Genomic DNA, 18,568 nt, shown 5'->3' with positions numbered 1-18,568 from the left:
CTGCAACACGCATATATTTATGAGAACTGCTTGCTTTTGCATTCCTGCAATGAATATAGAGAAGATATAGAAATAGTGAGTTTGAGAGAGAAAAGAAAAGAAAAGAAAAATGTGGGGATTGAGTAGAAAAGGAGATTCTGGGTTTTCATCATCTTCCACTGCACTCCAAGTTACTCAAGGGATCCATGCTACCGCTCTCACTGCAATTGTCACAGGTCGCTCTTTTTCTCTTTCTCACTGCTTTTTCATTTTCTATTCAACACTCGTCATATTTTTCATATCATTACATGTTAATTAAAGAAAAAGGTAAACAAATAATTATTATCTTATGAAATATAAATAAAGAAAATTATATTTTAATAAACAAATATTTGAAATACTTTTTTATCATACTGTCTCTCCAATTTAGTCATTGAAAATTAAATTTCTGTTAAAATTTCACTGGATCATTTCCTTGAGTAATGAGTTAATGCAGTGAAATTTTTACTTGAGAGACTACATTTAATTATCACTCTTTTTTCAAAGAAAGTCGATAGTAAGCTTCTTTCATGGTATTCTCAAGCCATCGTCCCAGATTTTTACGCGAAAGGGGAGAGACATGCTACCATTTCACGAGTAAATGTATTATAATATAATAAAAAATAATAATGCATATAAATAATAAATTTCAAATATTTCAAAATAGAGCTTTAATACCTTGATAACTTATTATATTACTATTTTAATGATATGTTTTCTTTTTAAATTAAAATATTGATTATTCACATAAAGTTGTTCATGTTAATTAATGTTTTATTAAATAACTAATAATTATATTAACTAAATTAAATACTATTTTATAAACTAAAAAATTATTATATATAAAATAGGTTTTGTGATTAATAAAATTTATAAATTATTTTTTAAATTAAAATTTTATATTAGCTCATATTTTAATTACTAGCTACTTTACATTTAAATTGATATTTAATTAAATTAGTAATTAATTTAAAATTTAAAATTATTTGTAATTAAAATCTTACTAACTAATATTAGATATAAATTTAAAAATATTTTTCATTAATTTGTTTAAGATTGTTAGTTAATGTTAGTGTGGGGACACATTTAGCTAGTATCAAGTGAGAAGTTATCGGAAAACACTCATTCCAACAATGCCAAAAAAAATAACTTTAGTTAATATCAATTGAAATAATTTTGAAAAACTTTAACTAATATTGTAAAAAATCCTAATCTACATTAACTTAGATTTTTTTCTAAGTCAACTTTGTAGACCTTGATTAAAAAACTCTCTAACTAATATTTTTAATTATTAAAAATATTTAATTGGAAAATAAATATTTATATTTGATAAAAATTGAAATACTATAAATTTAATAAATTTAAATGTCTTTATTCAAATACAAATTTTTTTAAAAAAATTATTTAAAAAAAAATAACTACAATTGATTTTATTTTAAGTTCGTAAAAAAGGTGGATTTTTTTTATCTAATTAAATTAAACTTAGTTAAGTTTCAATCCCTTATTATTTTTAGTATTTTCAATTGAGTGTCTATTATTTTATTTTAGGAGTAACAACTTTATATTTTCCAATTCAATTCCTGTTATTTAATTTTTCTGTTAATTAAGTGATGTCTTTGTTATTTTACTTCATCATAATTTTTACTAGTCTTTATGTGTTAAAAATGTGATGTGATGTTTTGTAATTAATATAAAATAATATCGTGTTGTAAAATGATAAGTGACTTTTATTGAATTGAAAATGTGTTAGATATTGAAATCATTATGCTCGTCGATGGTCATTATCATCTATAACGACGAAATGATCATTGTTGTCACCTACAATTACCAAGAAATCATTATTGTAACCTACAGGTGATGACGATGATTATTTGGTCGTTGTACGTGATGACGTGGAAGTCATAAGGGAGTATGACAACCTTCTTATCCAACACATTTTCAATAAATTAATACAAGTCACTTGTTGTTTTACATTAATAATAATATTATTTTATATTATCTACAAAACCTCACATTTAATTAACTCGTGAATACAAGTAAACAAGATGACATAGTAAGATAACACTTGTGTTACCCAACCAACGGAAAAATTAAATGTCACAAATTCAAATGAAAAATAGAAAAATTTTAAGTACTCAATAAAACAATTTTTTTAATAAAAATCAATAAAAAAACTTAAATGACTTAGAACTTAATTAAATCTTTAAATTATAAAAGCTTTTAGACAGAAAACACTTAATTAAAAAAACAACATGCATCCAATGCAAGTGGAAATCATTGAACAAGGTAGGGAGCAACTGTTTCAAACTAGGTCTAAGACCTAATTTTCCAAACAAACTACCTAAACCTCACAATTCAGGGTTAGCCAAAATTGCTTAGTTGTTAACTGAGTTTAACACTATACAACTTAGGTACAAGAATATCTTTTAAGAAAATGCCATATTTTCTTGATTTTAAATTTTGATAATGTATATATACTAAGTCAAATTAAAAATAAATAAAAAAACTCCATGATATTTTTTGTTGTTGTATACATACACTTTTTAATTGTAATAATTGTTGTTTGAAAACACAATAGGTGCATCAAGTGGTATTGGTGCTGAAACTGCTCGTGTTCTTGCATTGCGTGGTGTGCATGTGATTATGGGAGTGATTGATATGATTGATGCAAATAATGTGAAGGAATCAATACTTAAGGAAACTCCAACAGCTAAAGTTGATGTGATGAAGTTAGATTTAAGCTCAATGGTCTCTGTTCAAAATTTTGCAACTGAGTTTAATTCAACTCGTCTTCCATTGAATATTTTGATGTAAGCACCAACTACATTATTAAACTTTTTCTTTCATATACTATTTCATATATCCTTCCAAATACTTAATCGTATCATTCATTGAAATAATTTAGTATAATAATAATAATTTATTTGTTTTTTTGTAATTCTAAGAAACAATGCAGGGATTTGTGCAACCCCTTTCTTGCTATCCACAGACAACATTGAACTTCAATTTGCTATAAATTATTTAGGTATTTTTTAATTTATCTAAGTTTCATTACATTATTTTTTTATGATATTGGAGCGTGTTTGAGATTATAAGTAATTATCATATGCATATTCATTTTACCCTTTGACATAAAATGTCTAATAACTTTGTTATTTCTATAAAGTTGAGAAATTTTAAAAATAATCTTAATCTATATATTTTGTTGAACATAATTTCACAGGGCATTTTCATCTAACAAATTTGTTGTTGGATAATATGAAGAAAACAACAAGAGAAAGTAAGGTACAAGGGAGAATTGTTAATGTATCTTCAACAGGTCATCGATTTACGTATTGTGGAGGAATCCATTTTGAGAAAATTAATGATCCATCAAGGTAAAAGGTAGTTCAAATCTATGAAGTAGATTCATCTTGTATCAATCATGAACATATGCTAGTTGTCTAAAAGATATTTTTTTAGTAAGTATTAATTATGTTAATGTTTTTATAAGAAAGGGTGCTAAAATTGAAATCTAAACACTCCTTGGTTAAAATTCTTCCAAACTTTCTTTCTCTTCTAAAAAAAAATAAAAAATATTTGGAGAGTGATCTTTAAAGTTGAAATTATTAGGTTATCAACAATAACAAACAAGAAGAACAAATAAAACACTTTTATTAACACAAAAAGGTTTTATACACATAGTCTAATAAGTTTAGATTGTACAGTCCATACTCATAACGATATATATTGATATAAAAAACCTAAAATAAAGGAATAATAAAAAATGATTAAGACAATTAAGCCTAATAAATGCTTGCACTAGATGGTCTCTAGTAGATGGTATTCTGCTCTCTTTCATCAGATGGTCTAATCACCTGAATGATCTCTACAGAAGATTGTCTATTGCACATGATTTAGATCAAAACATCACAAATCTCCACCTTTACTCCAAATTATGAAAGAGCTTCCAATATCAACTTCCTTTTTCTTCTAACAAAAAATTAATCCACTTTAAACACTATCTAAACCTCGATCTTAGGAAGGACTTCATAAAACATATGTAGGATTTTTCCCCAAGGCTATCTTTTTTATTCTAACGTCCCTAGACTCAACAATATCACTCACAAAGTCCATTCTAACATCTATTTGTTTCATCCTCTAATGGTAGATATAATGACTAACTATATGTATGATACTTTGGCTATCATAATAAATAGTCACACAGGCCTACACACTACCCAACTCTCCAATCATCCCCTTTAATCACTATAGCTTCTCCACCTCTTCTATGAGTGCGATATACTCTGCCTGGGTAGTACATAAAACCACCACTGATTACAAACTGTATTTTCGGAAAATTGCAATACCAAACAATGTAAAAGGATACACATAGGTGACTTTATGGTATCAACATTCCCTGTATAATCAACGTTTACAAATCACTCTATAACAACTTTGTTATGCATAAATCGCCTAGGTTAGACGATATTGTTCCATTATTCAAATATCTCAACAACCACTTTAAAGCCTCCCAATGTGCAGTTCATGACCTACCATGAATATTATAACCACATTAATAACATGTACCAAATGGTCTACTACAGATCATCCCATACAATATAGTAGTCTTCATCTCCCTCATTTCTATCTTAATACTAGGAGCTTGGGTAATTGAGAGCTTTGTGTGATGTCCCAAAGTTGTTCCCATAAGTTTATATTCATGCTTCCTAAACCTCTCAACCACCTTCTGCAACTTTCCTTGCTGAGATAGACGTTATATTCCAACCGTTTAATCCCTTTGTATGTTTATTCTTAGTATTCGCCTTGCGTGACCTAGATCCTTTATTTCAAACTCTGAGCTTAATTTTTCTTTAAACTCCTTCAATTCATTTTTATATTAGTTGGCTATAAGAATATTGCCTAGATATAAGACCAAAAATAAATATATACTTTTCTTCACACAGCTATCATAACTGCTTCTTTAGAACCTTGTCCGCCTTAGGAAGTCTTCAAATCCCTTGTACTACTACCTTGGACTCTGTTTAAAGCCATAAAGTGATTTCTTCAAGAGATATCTTCCTTTTTTCTTCAACAACCCCTCCAGGTTACTGTATGTAGACGGTCTCCTCCAAGATTCCATGCAAAAAAGTTGTCTTCACATCTAATTGTTCCAACACTAGATTGTATAGGTTAATAATAGACATCAAAATCCTTATTGAATTTTTTTTTTACCAAATGTGAGAATATCTTATTATATACCATTTCGCCACTAGTCTAGTCTTGAACCTCTACCCTTACACACATGATATTCTCTCTCTTTTCTTGAACCCTCACTTGCATCCTAACACCTTCTAGTATTTCGGTAGATCAACAAGCATCCATGTGTGATTCTTCCTTAGAGATTCAATCTTCTCCTCCATGCCAAGATGTCATTGCTAACCTTATACATAATCTATAGCCTCCTTCAGGAAGCTTCTAGGATTCAAATTGTATATCTCTTTAGTTGTTGTCAAAGTATAGCTGATAAAATCAACATGCCCAAACCTTTGTGCATATTTGATCCTCCTCCTCTGTATATCACACACAAGTTCATAGTCAGACTCAACCTCTGTACATTTGGGCCTTCTTGACTAAGAGATAGAAATGTTAGTTTACATTGTCTAATGATTCATTGTTTGGCACCTCTAGACGGTCTAATCCATCATTAGAAGGATTCCCCTCAATGTGGATTTTCTCCTTCCCACTATAATAGTCATTTGAGTTTTGTCAAATGTGAAGTTCCTACTAACAAAGCATCTAGCCTCTTCAAACTCCAACCTCCACATCTTATACCCTTTCATGTCTTAAACTTTCTCCTTTTCACAAACACAATGAACATCATGCTTACCAAAACCTTTTGAAGTCGTTGTTAACAATTTTTTTTATAACTATATTATATATTCAGTTAAAATTATCTCCTCTAAAAAAGTTGATTAATCACTTTTAACATGTCCATTCTCCTAAATATTGTTTTTTCTTCAGCAGATCTTGAATCAAAACATTGTTAAAAAATTGAGTTGAATATCAATACCAATAACATATTGATTATTGAGACTTTTTTATAGGAGTATTTTAGTAAAAAACATAATAAAAAAATATAAAGTAAAAAATAAATTTATTTTTATATAAGATAAAATTAATTTATGCATAAATTAAAAGTAAAATTTGGAAAAGTTATATGAATTTTTTTCTATAAATTTACTTATGTATAAATGAATTTAAATTTATGAAGAATACATTTTCAATATGTTATTCATACTTTTCTCTTATAAATATTCTTATACAAAATTTTATAAAATAGATTCATGACTTTTTCACTAAAAAGCCATAAAAGAAAGAACATCAACTTTCATAATGAAAACTAAAATGTCACATAGCAAACATCAATATAGTGTATGTTTTTTGTACTACTCATAAATATATAGTCTCACACACGAGTTGGCAAGTCTCGGCGTGAAGAGGTGTGTTGGAGATCCCACATTGAATAGAAATAAGGACATTTCCTAATATATAAGGGGGTGCAAACATCACCTTATAAGCCGATTTTATGAAGTTGAGTTAGGCTTAAAATTCACTTCTTAATACTTATTGATGACTTAAGCAAAAATCATTTCCTTATCATTTATAATTTATTTCTATATTTTTTAAGATAAAAATATTTCAACATGTAAACATTCTTTTGTCAGAAAAAAATGAATAAATAAATATATAGTATTTTAGAGATACTTCAACCTTATTACAACCAATAAGTTATGATTCTTACATATCAGCATGAAAACATACAAGAATTGTAATGGCAAAATATTCGTGTTTTTCATAATTCATTTACTTTCTTATGTGCAGTTACAACAATTGGCGTGCATATGGGCAATCAAAGCTTGCTAACATTTTACATGCCAAAGAACTTGCAAGACGTTTCAAGGTTTTACCATAGTAAATTTTTCATTATTTCAATTGATTAATTAATAAAAAAAATTAACTATGAAGAAAAAATGTTTTTGTTTATAGTTTTTTTTATCAACAATAGACATCACAATTAGTACCAAACCATTTTATAGAAATCAAAAGAAAAAAAATATTTAATTTCTATATGCACATACTAAAAATCCCTAAGAAAGAGTGGTTATGTTTAATTTAGAAGTAAATAAATACCAACTAACATGTTTTTCCACCCTCCATACTTAGAATTTGAGATTTTGGACTGTAGGGTTTTTCCTCTAAATTGTAGTAACCATTTGCATTAATTTCTTAGAAGCATTTCGTTAAAAGTTGTTAGATACTTCACCTGATACCACCACACTCCTTTTGTACAATAGTCTTTCTCCCAACTACTCAATGAATCTATCTTTTGCTCCCCACAAAAAACCTATTTTAAATTATTTGATGTTTTTTCAAACTATAGTTTTGGAATTTAAACGGAGACACAAGAAAGATACAGGACAAAACTATGCAAAATATACTTTCAGCAAAGGAAACCCTATTAACTTGCTACCAAATTTCAAAATGATAGGTGTTATGGATTTTCACTAAATCCACCAAACAAGAACATCACAACAAACTAATACCACAATAAATTGAAGAATAGTATTAAAAACATGAAGAGAATAAAAACATACAATAAATTAAAGTAGTTTCAACTATAATATTAACAAACTTTAGTATACATTCATATCAATTCACTAGGAACAAGAAAATCCACACATCTCACTGTGGTACTAAGTTTGATTTTAGGCACCTAATAATCCACAAAATCCATTTCTCATAAAAATTCAATATTCTCAACATTTAGATAAGAAGATTCCACTCCACCAAGTCATGATTTCTCAAAGTGAATCTTAAAACCAATACAACTTTCTCAAAACTAACTTCAAATTAATTTGTGAGGCTCCATACTCTCATCTCCACATTCACGTTCTCAATTGAAGCTCATACATACTTGTGAAAGCATTATATTATCACCCTCATTTATAGACAAGAAATCCACTCTAAGTATCCTTTATCCCCATTGGTTACTTGATGACTTTTCTACGATAAGTGCACCGCGTGGTCAAAAGTAATAATTTGTCCCTAAAGATTGATATCGAACTGACAAGGAAGAATTGAATAATCAAGTAAAATATTCACTAAATATAAAAAAGAATAATTAAAGTTTATTGACATTTGTTATGATGACAATTATTAATTAGAAAAAAAGTCAAAGAGTTTGTTGCTTCAATTGGAAAATAATGATTGGGTTTCATCTTTCTCACTCTTTTTGTATTTTGATTAGCATGACAATATTGTGTCCTTTGATTGATATTGATGCCCGTATAAAAATAATTTATATTGATTTGTCGCATATAAAATTATTAAGATGCTTCCTAAATATCGATTACTCGCATATTTATTAAAACAACTTATCATTAAGATCATACGTTGATAACAATTAACATTTCAAATTTATTCCTAACATTCAAATATGTTAAGTATTATCATTTAGGTCAGAACCTTAGAAGTACTTTCCAGTCAAATTTAAGATTATAGATCATGGTAAACCAAACATTACAAACAAAATGATAATACCAATCATCAATTAAGAATATAATATTATGTTTAGATATCACCTCAATACATAAGAGTTTGAACATATTGGTTCCAATTGCAAAGGGTAGAAATAGCCACACATGATGACTATTACAAGCAGGGAGAGCATGAAAAGAAGATCCAAGATGTTTCTCCTTGACGATTGCCTCCTCTAATGTTTCTCACACCTCCTATTCTCCCAATTGGTTTACAATTCACTCAATGGTATTTTCCTCTCAATCTTGCACACTAGGGTTGTTCCTCAAGCCTCCTATTTAACCTAATTTGCTTGAGCACTAATGGGCTTACTTGGGCAAGTAAAACATAAAAAGACCTAAGGTCACTAGAGCAATCTCGCTCAAGCGAGATCCACTGATGGCGTCTTGGCTTTTTGTGAGTTTGGGGCAACTTTGGTGATACTGGTGCATTCCAACTTTCCCTTTTTAGCTTTGTATATTCTCTTTTTGCTCAGTTATCTTCATTCTTTCTGGAATCCTGAAATTAACACAAATTTGGAAATAAATCGTTATTATTTAAATTAAAATCACAAAATATGTAAAAATGTATAATTTCATATATTTAGGGTTATTTTATACTTATTTTAACAATTAATATCCATAAGTGCCTATATTTTAATATGAAAGATTATTGAAATTTGGCACTTATCATTACTCCCAACCTCCTTGGATTTACAACTCTGTAAGCATAGATTTATTTCTATATCCTCTTCTTTAAGCCACATAAATCTTGTCTTTTGCCTATGTAGAGACTCACAATTTGTTTTAATCAACAAAAAAATAAAAAAATAGAGGTATTTTATGGATATTTCAACCCTTATACAAAAACTACAACACAAAATCAGAGAATCCTAATAAGAGCTCTTGCAGTAGCAAAAAGAAATATTGTAGGAAAAAAACAACAAGGACCTTCATCATTAATTACAAACACAATCAGCAAAAATACTTAGACCTAGACTAATATTCCCATCCAATCTTGTAGACCATAAGCAACCATTGAATTGATCCATTAGAAAAACATTACAAACAACATCATCTATGAGACATGATTTCTTTGGCCTAAGTATAACATTTTACTCCTTTTTTATCCGTATCCAACATTGTTATTTCTACCACTATGTTGATATATATAGGGATCGTGAACCAAGCCAACAAACAGAGAAAAAAACAAGTCCAATTCTATGGTAGGGTGGTACGCTGCAACTAAGACAACCTTTACGACCCTGTTTATTCCTTGTTGTTTTCCAACAGCTATTGCACCAGTTAGTCTTTCATTATACAACATATAATTCTACATACCGCACCATAGTAGGTCCTAAGAATAATTGCCTCGTTGCACTAAGCACTATCATCACACAACAAATTTCTTCTTAAATCATCATGTTATTCTTCATCATTTGCTTTGTATGATAATCGTTCCAAAGACTCACAATATGTAGTCACTTGCTAGAATTTTTCCTACAATTTTCTTTTATTTCATATTCCTTAACTTCAAGCCTTTGTAATTCCTCCATTTTTATCTATCTCATTAATTTCTCTCGTAACATTTGAGTATCGTTTATTAATGCTCACAATATGATACATTGTTTCGTGTATCTTTGTCTTCAAAAGGAGAAGCTAATTTCACAAAGTTGATGTGATTTATAAACAGCTGATTTGATTTAAGTTGTAGGTATCTTCGTATTGTGAAAACATATAGTAGGAATGTGAAATTGGTTTCCCTTTTAAACCAGTTTTAAAGGTTGTAATACAACTATTTTATTATTATGGGGTTGTTGTTTTGTTATTTGTTGGACTATAGGATTGATTGTAGACTAATAACTTGTATTTTTTGTATAAGGGTTGAAGCACCTCTTAAGTACGTCACACTAATTTATTTTATTCTTTGCCGATCAGAAAAAAAATTAATTCTTCCAAACAGCTATTGAATCCACTATTTAGTTTACCTTTCAAAGCCTTTAGTTTCTCTTTTAAGACAAAACCTAGAGAACCTTGTTGCTAGAGAGTTTCCCATTCAGTGTCTACAAAAGTTTTAAAATTGTTTACTTTTAACCAACCATCTAATATCCTAAAAGACTTAGGTCTCTAATCTTGTTTTTTGTCCACCAAAACATTAAGAAAATAATCTCAAATAGAAAATGTTACTTTGACAATGCATAGATAAAGATATCACTTTACAATTGTGATGTGACACATTGCAATTTAAAAAAAAATTCAATCTCTTAATGTGGAGTCCATATTTAAAAAAAAAAAATTATTTTTCTTTTTAATTTGTAATATATATAGTGCAGAATTGTCAACATATTATTAATATCTTATTTCTGTCTTGGAAAGAGTATGCACTTCCTATACATCTAACCATTTTGTGGTAATTAATATTCTGTTAATTCTAGTCCTAACATTTCTTTTAGGTTTGTATAAAGTGAAGGATCTCGTTACCAAGTAAAATAGCTAGTGATTTACATAAAAGTGTATATATTAGTGTTTTAAAACTGAGTGTCATTTTCATTCGTAAACAACCTTTGTATAATTATGGTACAAGTTGACTACTAGAGGATTGGACAAGTCAAATCTCATGTTGAAACTAAATTAAATTTGAAGTCACTTATGTTGAAATTGCATATCCTTTCAGTAGGTAATTATTAACAAGTATTTGGCAAAACTATATATTGCTAATAATTAGTATTTTGGTCTTTAAGAGGGAGAGGCCATTTTATTTGACAAAAAATATTTATTTTAATTTTTGGCAATAAGAGTATCACCTAATAACACTTTATTTTCTATTTTTGAAAAATTGTATTGTTAGGAAAATAAATGAAAACATATAGTAGTTAATGGTTGTTGTTACTGTTTCTTATGTAATTTTTTAAATTAAGAAATAATATGATGTATTAAATATAACACTTGGTTAATATTGCAATTGTCCAGGAAGATGGAATAGATATTACTGCCAATTCTCTTCATCCAGGAGTTGTTTGCACAAATATATATCTTCATAATCGATTCTTGAAAGGTAATTATAATATATTTATAAAGTTAATAGTCTACATGAAAATTATCATAACCCTATTTAAATTGTTAAATAATTAATTTATATCTGTATAATGTTCTACTTTTAACTATCTTCCAAAAGTTTAATTAATGTACTTTTGATGTTTTAATCTTATATTTTATACATAATCAATTAATATTGGTTGGAAAATGAAACTAATTGTGTTCAATTCGTTGTTTTATTTAATGAATTCAAACTTAGTAAATACAATAGCCTACATCTTTCCAAAAACAATTCACATGTAATTATTTTATAATTATATCACTTTTTTATCATTAAAAGAAAATTATATAAATAAAATACTTCCGGTATTTCAATCCATACAAAAAAATTACAAATCAATTTTAGAAAAAAAAATAATTAGTTATTATATTGACTAACTTAGATACTATTTTAGAAATTGAAAAAGTTATTGATATCTAAATTAGTTTCCATAAATAGTTTCTAAATTAGTATCTAGTTAGTTACAAATTATTCAGATTCTAAAACTGGTTTCTATTTAATAGTTTTCTTGTAATATTATTTGATGGTTTATAAAATTTATTGTGTTTCCAAATACACTATGTCATATCACAACTAGACACATTGTTCTCCAAATGTTGTTTCTTTTCTTACTTACCTTATATCGTAAACATAAGGAAGTGATCCCTAGGAGTTTTTTTGGGAAACCACTAGTGTTCCCAACCAATTATGTCACCGGATCCATATCCTATTTGTTGCCTCTTCTTCAACATCGCACATAACACACAAATTAGTCTTCACATGTTCTAAATTATCTTAGTTGGTAACCTAACTTGAAACCGTCTCCATGCTAAACATACTCTTGAAGGTATAACTTTACTTTTCCACAATGTTATATACATATTAAATGATTTGATCATATATATTTCTTGCTTCATTTCGTATGCAAATTTGACAATATATTCATCACCCATCCATATGAAACCATCCTCTCTGGCTACTACTAGTTTAGTACATTCTATTTCCTACATCAACTAATTGACCTAAGTTAATTTCCATTGATACCAACTTCTTCTCCAATGAAAATCCAATTTTCAACTCTCCTTAATTCAACTACCTAAATTTGTATTTGCAACTACCTAGGATATTTCATGTAGAACGAAGTTTCCCTAGCCATTTATTTCTCCAAAAGTTGATTGTGCTATCAGAATTCACTTTCCAAATAACATTTGCATCAAACAAATTTTGTTGTTCCTCAGTTTTTCATACTTTTCCCAAATCCTTCCTCCACAATGAATCATATTTAGTCTTATTGTCCTTCTTTATGTTCCTCCAATTTCCACATTTGGATTTCAAAATCTCCCTCCACATCCAGATTTTTAGTCATCAGCCTCCATTTCCATTTCAACAACAAGACTTCATTTACTATTTTAATATACTTTATTCACCTTGTAGTCTTATTTTATATCTTTTTTCTCCTTAAATATATATATATATATATTTTAATTTTCTCCTTAAATATATCTTATTCCATTTTTAATCCACCTCTAATTTATAGTTGCATGGAAATTACCTTGTGTTTGAATTCTTTTAGTAACTCATTTTTCTCTTGCTTTTTGTTTGATCAACATTCATACCTACAACTAGTTTTTCTTAATTCTACCATTAGCTTCATTCTCTCCTTCGACCCATTTTGTTCTATATTATCTTCCTCATCAAACTTATCCAAATAACTTTTTTCTTTATTGTGTTCTCTATTGTATTTCTATTATGTTCCAAAACTTGTCTCTATTTCACACTTCAAGGTTCTTCTTCAATTATTTCATTTTCTCATACATAATATATCACTACAAGAAAATCATTAAATAACAACCAAATTTAGAAAAAAAATAAATTGGTCACTATATTGACTAAATTAAATATTATTTTAGAGACTAAAGTATTATTGGTATCTAAAGTGATTTCTAATATCAATAAAAATTTATAAAATGGTTTCTAAATTAGTGTTTAAATTAGCTACCAAGGTTTTAACTACTGATATTTTAGATTCTAAATTAGTCTTTAAAAAACTAATAGAGACTTTTAGAATATAAAGTAGTTAGTAGTTAAAACCTTGGTTGCTAATGGTTAGATACCAATTTAGAAACTACTTTATAAATTTTTATTACTAATAGAAACTACTTTATATACTAAACATTTTTTATATATCCTCACTCCTTCTGCCACAAATCCATAACCTTAAATGTTTGGGTCCCCAATCAATAATTGTGTTTTTGAATAGTAAGGAATGATGTAACACAGTTCTATCAAGTACATAAATCTTATTACAATCATCCACCATTTATGCAACACAAATATCCAATCAATTATACTCTTAGCAACTGTGTTATTCTTTTTTTTATCAACAAAGAATAAATTAATTAGAGGGGACACTTCAGGAGGGTCCCAACCCTATTACAAGTAACAAGATCAAAGCCTACCAGCTAGCTTAAACTAACAGTTATAACACAACAAATAATCAACTTAGGCTTTTCCATAAAACAAGCTCTATAAAAGAAGTTAACTAGGTCCCTTAAGCAAAGAAATTCATAGTTGCACCACACACCAAACTAAACTACCCTCAAATTGTGAAAAATCTTGACAGCAACTATGTTGTCAAGCCTTACCTAAGAGCTCATTCTTCTTCATCTTCCTTCCTCCAATGCATTCCCCCTATTGATTTGCTGCAACTGCTGTATAATTCTGTAGCTCCTTAAAACTTCACTTGCACATAGCTGCAAAATGCCTTAGAAGTAGGGTACAAATGCAGAAAACATTGTGAAAAAAACCAGCACAGGAACCCTAAAGTTGGCAGCTTAAAAACCCTGTATCACAGTGGTAACTACTTTACTAATCTGCATCACAAATAAAACATAGCTGCAGAAAAACAAGCAGGGATTGGTAGCACTATGCTAAAGAGTTACGTGGAATGATATAGCAGAACTAAGAGAGCAGAGGCAGCACCCTGTAGGTGACAACTTGATCCTTGTGTCAGACACCTCTCCTACCATAATCTGCTCCTTCTTTTCCACTTATACACCACACCATTCCATAACAAAACAAAGATTTCAGAAACACACAACCTAACCAAATACAACACACCTATTACACCCAACAGAGACTCCAGCTTATTACTTCATACCTATTAAATCTGCTAGAAAATTCACAACAGCGCTAGGTAGACATTAGTCAAAGCTGCAATGGTTCATGTCCATTCCACCTAGCTGAACCAATTGCCAAATCCTCAATCTGCATCGTGCTACTGCAAAGAGACAGATGTGGTTCACCAGATATACACACATCAGCATCCTACATACTATTCATTCATACTCAAATCCTACCCTCTGTCTGAATGCTCCTAGACTCTTCAACGCCCTTTAAAAAAGAACTTCCTTTGTGTACTATAAGTTCCCCTAAATTCAACCTCTTCCCTCTATATTTGCTTCTTGTAACCCTTCACGCTTACTTATAGCTTCTTATGCATGGAAGGGGATTCAAGACCAAGTCCGTAAAGGAGTAATTGAATGAATGAATCCTATATTTCATCCACAACCAAGATTTAAGTTGTGCCATGTAAAGAATCTCTTTCGCATCAACTACCCCTTCCTTGAATATAACACAATTTTTTTGTTCCCAGTACACCTCACTATTGTTGCCCGAAAACCTTTCCACACCAAGTTTCGTTAGCTACTCACTTGAGCCAGATGAAAATTCTCATATGGCACTTCAAATCATTGTGTTTCACAAATAAAATGCCAATCCACCTAAAACACATAGATCAAACCCTCTGTGCATATACGCATTCTAAGAACAGATGTTGACTTGAATCCTCCTTAGCCTGACACATAGGACATATGGGAGTATTCACCGACACTCCTCTCCTACTCAAAGCCATTCCTGTTGGAATTCTATCTAGCAAGACCCTCCAAGCAGCAATCAACACATTGGGTAGCGCTTTTACCTTCCATAAGCACTTGAAGAGGTCATTATGAGGACCTCTTACGAGACTAGCTAAGTGAACATACACTGAGCTCACAGAGAACAACCTTGATTCTTCAATCTTCCACACCTGGAGGTCCTTCACCTCCTTATTCAAATTGGTTAGAGATATGTACCTTAGAAGGTCTTCTTCCATGAGAGATTCTCACTCAAACATGGCACATCTCCACCTCAAGCTCCACTGCCATTTTGATTCTTCCCACACACCAACCTCACCCACCTTTTCTCCCTGGTTCAGAGATAAAGAATACAACCTCAGGAATACTGTTTTGAGATTCAGGTTGCCAACCCACACATCCTCCCAAAATCTAACCTTATCACTTGCTCCTATTTTCCAGCTTATTGCTTCCTAAAACCATCCTCCTCTTCCCCCACGATAGACGTTAGACAGGTCTCTCCATCACCAGGAATGGAACTTCACTGGCGTACTATTTCTATCCATACCCGAGCCAAACTTTGAAACCAGTAGGCACTCCATTTCCTTTTCTCTTCAGTTAGGAACCGCCATCTTCACTTAGCTAGGAGGGCTTGATTAAACTTTCTGATATCCTTAAAAACCCAGCCCACCTTCCTCTTTAAGTCTACACAAATCCTCCCATGTTACCCATGATATTGATCTTTCCTCCTTCCCCCACCCCTACAAGAACCTTATCTAGAGATGCTGGTGATGCTTTTACAAACTGATTCCGGCACTTTAAAGAATGATAGATAGAAGAGGGGTAAGGTTGTGAGAACGGATTTATTCAAACAAATTCTACATGCCAACGACATTTATGTACAATTTAAGGTCTTTGCATAGTATTCCATAGCATTCCTTTCAACATTTATGTCTGCCACCTTCGATTTATGGAAAATAATCTTCATATCTGATACAAGTTCATATCCCTTCAGAATAGCCTTCAAGATTACGAAAGGAGTCTTCACATAGAGAAAGTGTATCGTCAGCAAATCGGAGCATGCAAAACTCTATCGCATTCCTTCCAACCTTCATACTTGATAGCATTTTGGCCTTTATAGCCTTTACAGGACTTCAACTACTATTATAAAAAGGAAAGGCGCTAAGGGATCACCCTTCCTAAACCCTCTCATCGATTTAAATTCATCAGTTGGGTTGCCATTTACCAAAACAGAAACCGAAGTGGATTCCATGCACCTTCTGATCCATAAAATCCATTTAGCATGGAATCCCAACCTCTACAACATATCATATAGGAAATTCCACCTGACAGAGTCGTACGCATTTGTAACAACTAAATTCTCTCACAACATTCTTTTAACAACTAAATTACATAGTACATACATTTGTAATCACCATAGGAATATTCTTCTCTCCCCACAAATCCCACTATCTACACATACCCTTTTCATGTACACACTACTAAAAAAACATCAAATAAAAATCAATTTTAGAGATAAAAAAAATAATCAGTTGCTATGTTCACTAAATTAGATATTATTTTAGAGACTAAAAAAATTATTGGTTTCTAAATTAGTTTCTATTGATTAATAGTTTCTAAATTTGTAGATAGTTAGCTACCAATTATTTAGATTCTAAAGTTGGTACCTAAAACATTGATAGCTAATTAGATATCAATTTAAAAACTATTTATTAATAATATAAACTAATTTAGATACAAATAATATTTTAGTCTCTAGTATCTAATTTAGTCAAAATAGTATCTAATTTAATGAATATAACAAGTAATTATAATTTATTTCTAAAATTAATTTCTATTTAATTATTTTTTTATGATAATAATTAATCTTTCACACCTATAACTTGAATTTCTCCGTACCGCGCGTGTTCAGTAACAACGATCATGTTAAACTTTTTTTATAGGAAGATTTTATATATACTATTTTTGCAATAGTGATAAATGTTGAGTTTTATATCTGTATTTGTATGGTTTATGCAGGTTTAAAGGATATGCTAAGTCCATTTCTAAATAACTTAGAGGGATTTCTGTTCAAAAATGTGCAGCAAGTAAGTTAAACCACAATAATAATCTAAGAATATTAATAGACTTAAAATGCATTTACTTGAAAACTCCTATCTTTACAGATAAAACCAATTTTTTATTTCTGCATTTTTTTAAATTATATCATTTTAGGTTCTTAACTATTAAATATAAGTTTTTTCTTACTATCTTTGTGTTTTACATGATGATAGGGAGCATCAACAACATGCTATTTAGCATTGCACCCACAAGTGAGTCGATTCAATGGCAAATATTTTGCAGATAATAATGTTTCAGAAGCTTCTTTGCAGGGAAGGGACATGGATTTGGCTAAGAAGCTATGGGATTTTAGCATAAATTTGACTAAGCAAAATAAATAAAAGTGCCAATGGTCAGTTAAAGGAATACCATTTTAGTAAATAAAAATACCAATGATGTAGTTATGTTAATCTGCATATGTTGTTGTTATTTCTTATGAGAGTCGTGTGTGTTGTTCAAGCTTAAAGTTTGATGGCTTGAGTATAAGAGTGGATTTTACACAAATGATATGTATATAAATGTTATTGCAAAGCCCTCATTGACATTGAAAATGTTGTAACATATATATAATTGCGAAAAGTTTGTGAGTTGTCAGCTCATGTTTTATACTATAGAAATAATTTATATTTGAATAATTTCTAAAATTCTAGAAGAATTTGTCATCTTTAATTTTGTATTCTTTCACATTTTAATATAATATATATATATATTAAAATTAAAATTAAAATTTTATATATTTAAATAACATTTTAACATTCTTATTTAACTCATCTGATTTTATTATATAATTTTTTTTAACAGTAAAAAATATTATATAAAATAGAAGACATGTATGTGATTCAACTCTCTTTCAAACATAGAATTATATGAAAGAAAAGTTTTTATAAAAGATATAAACCAAT

The 18,568-nt window shown here is 29.5% G+C and overlaps 1 protein-coding gene across 1 annotated transcript; it reads left to right on the top strand.

The window, feature by feature from the left end:
* LOC137837609 (short-chain dehydrogenase TIC 32, chloroplastic) lies at positions 1-18,260 on the top strand. The gene is made up of 8 exons (XM_068646654.2): positions 1-215; positions 2,597-2,828; positions 2,964-3,043; positions 3,242-3,395; positions 6,883-6,961; positions 11,547-11,631; positions 17,586-17,653; positions 17,840-18,260. Exons 1-8 carry the CDS (start codon positions 110-112, stop codon positions 18,005-18,007), a joined length of 972 nt encoding a protein of 323 aa, XP_068502755.2. The 5' UTR covers positions 1-109; the 3' UTR covers positions 18,008-18,260.
* The last annotated feature ends 308 nt before the right edge of the window (positions 18,261-18,568 follow it).

This window comes from Phaseolus vulgaris, chromosome 4 (genome assembly GCF_051622355.1).
Source record: "Phaseolus vulgaris cultivar YP4 chromosome 4, ASM5162235v1, whole genome shotgun sequence".
In the NCBI taxonomy this organism is placed as follows: domain Eukaryota; kingdom Viridiplantae; phylum Streptophyta; class Magnoliopsida; order Fabales; family Fabaceae; genus Phaseolus; species Phaseolus vulgaris.
Note: the sequence above shows the minus strand (reverse complement) of the source record. Positions and strands in the feature narration are given on the sequence as shown.